We start from the raw sequence: 8,391 nt of genomic DNA, 5'->3' as shown, positions 1-8,391 counted from the left end.
TGGTGACAGTCTCTCCCTTAAAGAAGCCACGGTCGAGATAAATACTCAAAGATTCCTTTTCGAACAGCACTTGCCCGGTGCTGGTGTGTGCTCACTGTGCCCTAGGCCTGTAGTTTCCCACACTTTGCCTCTTAAGCTTCCTATCCAACCAGTGAGATAGGTAGGACAATCCCCTTCAGCAGAGGAGTGAACTTAGTCTTATGGTTATGGCTGATGCTGGGGGGCGGACACAGACAAGATTTGAACCCAGAGTACCTGGCTGCAGGTATTGTACTACTTCAGATAAGAAGTTCTCATCTCTAAAATGTAGGCAGAGACGAAATGACATGACTATTGAGCAGCCTTGCAAATCTAAGCTCTTACGCATTAAGAAGTCGCTAAAACCCAGGCCATGGGTGAGATGTAGACATTAGGTATTACTGGGGTGCGCAGAAGAGTGGAGCCCAAACACCACCTCCAGTCCGGAAGAACAGAGTCCTAAAGCGGTACCTCTTCCTCTCTGAGCGCACCCCAAATCCTTACCCGGAACCTGGACGTGGCTGGGCTATGCTATCGGGGCGGGTGGGGGGACGAGCAATAGAAAAATGCCTGCAACAAGATTCTCGTTGAAATTCCCCCACGATCTATCTGGGAGGAGATTTCAGATCTCTGCAACGTCTCTAGCATTAGCGGCCTTGCCGGGATCCCTTTTCCTCACCTCCAGTGGAGTTACTTCGTCCCCCTCAGTCCCCTGGCTGGATTTCGTTTTGGTACACCCCCAACCCGCTGGAAGGGGCGAGGCGGGAACCGCGTAGCCATTGCGCATGCGGACCCCGCAGCGGGGGAGGGAATGGGTGAGGGGGAAAGGGAAACCCGGAGCACGGACCCCGCCCCTTCGCGGCTCCACGCTTGACGTCGCTGGGGGCGCCGGCCTCCGCCCGGCTCGAAGCGGTGAGAGCTGCGGGAGGACCCGACTAGCTAGACAGGGAAGGGATGAGGGTGCTGCGATCTTTTGCTGGGGGCAAGATTTTGGGGCGGGCAGGGGTGGCTCAGGTGCACCACCAAGAGCCTACCCTCCGGCTCTGCCCTACTCCCTCCTCCCCCCCTTCCAGAAGTGCCTGGACGGGAGGCAGGCAGGGAGCTGAGCAGTTGTGACACCTCCATTTCTGTGGCTCCCTCCTTCCCCTACCCTCTGTTTACCTCCTCGCCCTCCAGATACTCTTTTTATCAGACTGTTGCTTCTTACGTGGGAAAGAGCACCCACTTGGAAGCAGGAGAAGGATTTCAGAGCTAAGTTCTGCCGCTGCTATGTTGAAGTCTTGTGAGCCTCAGTTTCCCCCACAGTGTTTTTGCCTGGCCCCATCTGGTCTTGAGAATCGTTATGAGACAGAGAACGGAAAAGCAAATGGACATTTGTTGAGTTCCTGCACCGCCAAGTACCATACAGACTGCTTTATCTGCCACATTTAATCCTCATTACTTGGTGTTCTTAGAACTACCATTTCACAGATTCTTAAACTCACAGAGAGGTTAACTGAGTTGGTCTTACATAGTGAGTAGCAGAGGGGTTTATATAGCCTTCTAGCTCTGCAGCTGAGTTCTTCAGACACTCCCCTTGTCTGGGCTCTGGCTGGAACTGATCTTCAGCTAAGCCCTAGCCCTAGAACAGCTGCTTCCTATTTCTCCAGCCGAGAATTCTCCTTTTCGGGTTCCTTTTTCCAGCCCAGAGTACTCTGCTCTACTTCCGATTGGATTCATTCAGAAATGAAATGCAACAAATGTTTATCAAGTGGTGCAGGGAGACGGACTTTTGGAGTCAAGAAGTTTAGATTCTTGTCCTGGTTCTGCCACTAACTGTGTGGTCTTAGACAAGTCCTTTGTCTTCTCAGAGCTTTAGCTTCCCTTTCCATAAAATTGGTGAGTGCCTTCTCACCAGCAGGCTCTTGTCCAGTTCTCCCTCCTTGTCCTCCAGCAGGCTCTCCGTGGAGGCCCAGACCCCTCTGCTCCTCATGGGCAACTGCCAGGCAGGGCACAACCTGCATCTCTGTCTGGCCCACCACCCACCTCTGGTCTGTGCCACCTTGATCCTGCTGCTGCTTGGCCTCTCTGGCCTGGGCCTTGGCAGCTTCCTCCTCACACACAGGACTGGCCTGCGCAGCCCTGACATCCCTCAGGTAAGTGCCCTCCTGCTCATCCTTCCTGTGTAGACCAGCTCTTGCTGCTAATCTGATCTCAACCTCTCTCCCACCCTCCTTTTGCACACAGGACTGGGTCTCCTTTTTGAGATCTTTTGGTCAGCTGTCCCTGTGCCCTGTGAATGGGACAGTCACAGGGAAATGGCAAGGGTCTCACATCGTGGGTTTACTGACCACTTTGCACTTTGGAGATGGTCCAGACAGGAACAAGACCCAGACATTCCAAACCAAGATCCTGGGTAGTCAGATTGGACTGAAAGGTGAGATGGGGGAGAAATGTGGTGTGGGGCATCAGAACGCTCAGGGCTATGCCCTGCCTCTGACCTCACCAACCTGGAAACCTTGGGACATATCCCTGGGTCTTGGTCACTTCTGCTGTAATAAGGACTAGGTAGTTGCAGTGAACATGCTGCCCACAGTGAGGGTTCTCTATAAGTGTTTTCCCTCTCTCTTTCCAGTTCTGAATTTCCTTGAGTCTGTGCTTGGAGGTGTAATGAGTTGGACTAGGTGTTCTTTCTCATCCCTGTGGTTATCTCCTCTTAGAGGCACCTTCTTTTTCCTCAGGGATATCTGATATACGTGTTACATTCAATCAAACTATTGTCTTAAGTGCCTGCTGTGTGCTTGACATAGCTCTCTGTGCTACAGAGGATAGAGAAAAATTTAGACACCATCAATTTAGAAAGAGCTTATAGTCTGGGAAAATGACAAGTGTGTACATGAGAGAGAAGAGAGTCAATGTGTACCTTTAATCCTTGTGTGACATTTGGCCTCAGATTCCTTATCTGAAATTTGGGAGATGAGGAGGCAGGAGATAAAGATGGAATTTTCTGATTTCTGAGGTCTTTTCCAATACTATCTTTCTAAGAGTTTCCTAGGAGTCATATATGTATATGTGTGTAGAGGGTTATGTGTATGTTCAGGTGTACATGTATGTGAACAAAGAACAGAATAAAGAAAGTGTCTGATATATACAGACTTGGGGTAATTTTTTTAAATTTGTTTTACTTTTTAAAAAGTATATATCAGTCTTATTGAGATATGATTTGCATACTATACAATTCACTCATTTAAAGTGTATGAATAGACCAGGTGTGATGGCTCATGTTTGTAATCGCAGCAGTTTGGGAGGCGGGGGTGAGAAGATCACTTGAGTCCAGGAATTGAGTCCTGAGCAACAAAGTGAGACCTTATTTCTGTACACAAAATTTAAAAATTAGCAGGTGTGGTGGCACACACCTGTAATTCTAACTACTTGGGAGGCTAAGGCAGGAAGATCAATTGAGCACAGGAATTTGAGGCTGCAGTGAGCTATGATCACACCACCACACTCCAGCCTGGGAGACAGAGTGACACCGTGACTCTAAAAATGAATGAATGAATGAATGAATGGCTTTTGGCACATCCACAAAAGTGTACAACCATTACCACAATCAATTTTAGAGCATTTCATCACCCCCAAAAGAAACTCTGTACCCATTAGCAGTCGTTCCCCTTCCCCCACAAATCTCCTAGTCCTAGGCAACCACTAATCTACTTTCTGTCTCTGTAGGTTTGCCTCTTCTAGACATTTCATACAATATCTGGTCTTCTATGATGTTTCTAAGGTTCATCCTTGTTGTAGCATGTATCAGTGTTTTATCTTTTTATTGCTGAATAACACTCATCATATGAATATTCCCATTTTTATTTATCCGTTTATCATTCAACATTTGAGTTCTTTTCACTTTTTCACTATCATGAATGATGGTGCTATGACCACTTGGTAAGTTTTTGCATGGGCATACTTTAATTTCTCTTGAGAATATACTTAAGAATAGAATATATAACTCTATATTTTAATCTTTTAAGGAACTTCCAACAATTTTCTTTTTCTTTTTTTGGGGGGAGGGGGACAGAGTCTCACTATGTTGCCCTTGGTAGAGTGCAATGGCATCATAGCTCACAGCAACCTCAAAATCTTGGGTTCAAGAGATTCTCTTGCCTCAGCCTCCCAAGTAGCTGGGACTACAGGTGCCCTCCACATGCCCAGTTATTTTTTGGTTGTATTTGTCATTGTTGTTTGACAGGCCTGGGCTGGATTCGAACCCACCAGCTCCGTGTATGCAGACGCCCTAGCCACTGAGCTATAGACACTGAGCCTGCCAACAGTTTTTGAAAGCAGTTATACCATTTTATTCCCACCAGAATGAGGTTTCCCATTTGTTCCCATTCTCACCAACACTTGTTATTATCTGTCTTTTTTATTATAGCCATTCTAGTCAGTGTGAAGTTTTATATCTTACTGCAATTCTGATTTGCATTTTCCTGATGGCTAGGAAGATAGATAATTTTTTTTTATGTGCTTATTGGCCATTTTTATTTCTTGGAGGAATATATATTCAGTCTTTGCTCATTTTTAAGATTGGGTAATTTGTCTTTTAATTATTGAATTATACAAATTTTTATGTTGTCCAGATATGTGATAGAGATCTTTTCTCTCATTTTTGTGAGCTGTCTTTTTAGTTTGCTGATGATATTCTTTGAAGCATAAATTTTTTTAATTTTTAATTTTATCTTTTTTTTTTTTTGCAGTCTGGTATATGGGGCCAGCACCCTACTCCTTTGAGCCACAGGTGCCATCCTAATTTTTAATTTTAATTTATCTTTTTGTTTTGTTTCTTTCTTTCTTTCTTTTTTTTTTTTTTGTAGACAGTCTCACTTTGTTGCCCTTGGTAGACTGCTGTGGCATCATAGCTCACAGCAACCTCAAACTCTTGGGCTTAAGCAGTTCTCTTGCCTCAGCCTCCCCAGTAGTTGGGACTACAGGCGCCTGCTACAATGCCCAGCTACCCAGCTGCTTTTAGAGTTAAGGTCTCACTCTGGCTTAGGCTGGTCTTGAATCTGTGAGCTCAGGCAGTCCACCTGCCTTGGCTAGAAGACTTTGCCTAACCTAAGGTCACAGTGCTTTACCTCGGTATTTTCTTCTAATAGTTTTATAGTTTTAGCTTTTATATTTAGGTCTATAATCCATTTTTAGTTACATCTTGTGTGTGGTATAAGGATAGGGTCCAGGCTTGGCACCTGTGGCTCAAGTGGCTAAGGCACCAGCCACATACACCTAAGGTGGCGAGTTTGAATCCAGCCTGGGCCCACCAAACAACAATGACAGCTGCAACCAAAAAATAGCCAGGCGTTGTGGTGGGCGCCTGTGGTGGGCGCCTGTGGTCCCAGCTACCTGGGAGGCAGAGGCAGGAGACTCTCTTGAGCCCAGGAATTGGAGGTTGCTGTGAGCTGTGATGCCATAGCACTCTGCCCAGGGTGACAGCTTGAGGCTCTGTCTCAAAAAGAAAAAAAAAAAAAGGTTGGGGTCCAACTTCATTTTTTTGCATGTGGCTAGCCAGTTGTCCTAGCACCTTTTATTGAAAAGACTGTTCTTTCCCCATTGAATGATCTTGGCACCTTACTGAAAATCAATTGACCATAGATGCATCAGTTTGTTTTTGGACTCTTGGTTCTATTCCATTGATCTAGAGGTCTGTTCTTATGCTAGTACCACACTGTTTTGATTGCTATAGCTTTGTAGTAAATTTTGAAGTCAGAAAATTTAAGCCCTCCAACCTTGTTCTTCTTTTTCAGGATTATTTGGGCTATTCCAATTCTCTTGAGTTTCCAGATGAATTTTAGGATCAGCTTGTTAATACCTTCTGCAAAGAACATTTTTCCTTTTTATAATGATTAGAAAGAAAGTAACAACATCAAATATTATTTTAGGGGGACAGTCATCTATGACTGTCTCATCCATGTACCCATTATTGAGCAGCTAATACATACCAGGCATGGGGAATACAGAGCTCTGTGAGACAGACCCTTCCCATAAGCTGCTCATAGTCTAGCAAGGATATGGATGTGAATAGAAGTAAATATCTTTCAACGTGTGAAGTAGAACACCAGATACAGATGAAGTATCCAAAAGTCTGTAAAGCAGGGTTGGTAAAGGCAGGCTTTTCCAAGAATACCGTGCCTGAGTAAGGATTGAGGATGCTTAGGTGTATACAATTCCAGTTGGAGGGAACAGCATACACAAAGACATGTAGGTGGGAACCACAATGGCATGTTTAAGAACTTTCAGGGGTTCAGTTTGGCTGCTGTTGGAGAAGGAATATTGAATGAGTAGCTGGATCTTAAAAAAGAGGAAGAAACTCATGGAGAGTCTCATGTGCCAAGCCAAGGTAGTTGGTCTTTATCTAGTACATTGGGCAAACTCAAAAACTTTAATCAGGCAAATAGTGGGATTTTGTTGTTCTTGTTCTCTTTTGAAAATCACATTTTGTGGCTGACTGCCTGAAAGGAATGTGTCTGGATATAGGAAGACCAGATAGGGGTGGCTGAAATAAAGAATGATGAGAAAAGCTGAGGTAAGACGGTGATATGATCTGTGAGAGGTGTTAGAAGTGTGGGATCGACAAGACTTGGTGACTGATTCCATCTGGAAAATGTGGAAGAAAGGGGTGAAATCCTCTTATAGAATTTTACATGTACATTTTTCAGTTCTAATTATGGTGTATGTACTAATTTGTATTTTGCTGACTTTCACTTACATGTAAATGGTCTCCCATATTGCTACATGGTCTTCATCATTATTTTAATGGTTTTAAATTGATCCATTAAGTGGTTAGGCCATCATTCATTGATGCTTTCCTTATTAAACACTTCTATTGTTTCCTATTTTGTTTTAGGTTTTTTGTTTTGTTTACTAATTTTTTTTGTTTGTTTGTTTGTTTTGAGACTGAGTCTCAAGCTGTTGCCCTGGGTAGAATGCCATGGCATCATAGCTCGCAACAACCTCCAACTCTTGGGCTCAAGTGATCCTCTTGCCTCAGTTTTTCTATTTTTAGTAGGGATGGGGTCTTGGTTTTACTCAGGCTAGTCTGGAACTCGTGAGCTCAAGCTATCCACCTGCCTTGGCCTCCCAGAGTACTAGGATTACAAGTGTGAGCCGCTGCGCCTGGCCTTATTTTTTTTTTTTAAAGACAGCATTTCACTCTGTTGCCAGGGCTACCATGCAGTGGAGTCATGCAGTTCACCGCACCCTCAAACTTCAGGACTCAGTCTATCCTCCTACCTTAGCCTCCCGAGTAGCTGGGCCTTTTGGCATGTGTCATCATCTCCACCTAATTTTATTTTGTATTTTGTAGAAATGGGGGTCTTGCTATGGGTGCTCAGGCTAGGCTGAAGCTCCTGTCCTCAGGCAATCTTCCCACTCCAGGCTCCCAAAGTTCTGGGATTACAGGTGTGAATCACCATACCCAGCTGTTTGAGGATATTTTTGATAAAATCACAGTAGACCTCTTATTGGTATGCTTTACATTTTGTTTTTTTGTTTGTTTGTTTGTTTTTGTTTTGAGACAGATTCTCACTATGTCATCCTTGGTAGAGTGCTGTGGCGTCACAGCTTAAGGCAATTCTCTTGCCTCAGCCTCCCAAGTAGCTGGGACTACAGGCACCTGCCGCAATGCCTGGCTATTTTTTGTTGTAGTTTGTCTGGGGCTGGGTTTGAACCCACCACCCTTGGTATATGAGGCCAATGCCCTACTCACTGAGCCATAGGTGCCTCCCTGCTTTGCATTTTTCTTTTGAATCCTTTCCTCAGGATTAATTTCTACAGGTGGTATTACTGATTCAAAAGGTATGGACTTTTCATAAAACTATACATATTCATTCTGGTGTGCATTCAGACCATGTAAAATTATATAAAACAAATGTGAAAGAGGTCCACAGTTTGATGGGCATCCCCTCAGGCTCTATCATTGCCCACTTAAAATTATTATTTTTTTGGGCTCGGCACCCATAGCACCATGGTTACATCGCCAGCCACATGCACCGAGGCTGGTGGTTTCGAATTCAGCCTAGGCCAGCTAAACAACGACAACTGCAACAAAAAAATATCCAGCATTGTGGTGGGCACCTGTATCCCAACTACTTGGGAGGCTGAGGCAAGAGAATCCCTTAAGCCTGAGAGTTTGAGGTTGCTGTGAGCTGTGACGCCATGGCCTTCTACCAAGACAACATAGTGAGACTCTGTCTCAAAAACAAAATAAAATGGCTTGGCGCCTGTGGCTCAAGCAACTAAGGCATCAGTCACATACACCTAAGCTGGCAGGTTCGAATCCAGCTTGGGCCCACCAAAAACAGTAACGACGGCTGCAACCAAAAAATAGCCGGGCGTTGTGGCGGG

At 44.8% G+C, this 8,391-nt stretch overlaps 1 protein-coding gene across 3 annotated transcripts in view; it reads left to right on the top strand.

Moving 5' to 3' along the window:
• The first annotated feature begins 838 nt into the window (after positions 1-838).
• Positions 839-8,391, top strand: part of TMEM219 (transmembrane protein 219) — a 13,670-nt gene continuing 6,117 nt past the window's right edge. For 2 of the 3 annotated variants that reach the window (XR_002774775.1, XM_023516729.1), the window contains exons 1-3: positions 839-930; positions 1,955-2,153; positions 2,245-2,434. Coding sequence is in view for 2 of the 3 variants with exons in the window: in XM_023516729.1 (XP_023372497.1) it covers positions 1,989-2,153; positions 2,245-2,434 (355 nt within the window). In the remaining variant the exon portion in view is untranslated. Of the gene's footprint in view, positions 931-1,951; positions 2,154-2,244; positions 2,435-8,391 lie in introns of all 3 variants that reach the window. The other variant, XM_003795790.3, reaches the window with a different exon arrangement.

Source organism: Otolemur garnettii, unplaced genomic scaffold (assembly GCF_000181295.1).
Source record: "Otolemur garnettii isolate 467f Iridium unplaced genomic scaffold, OtoGar3 scaffold00096, whole genome shotgun sequence".
NCBI classification, from domain to species: domain Eukaryota; kingdom Metazoa; phylum Chordata; class Mammalia; order Primates; family Galagidae; genus Otolemur; species Otolemur garnettii.
This window is presented reverse-complemented; position numbering and strand designations above follow the sequence as displayed.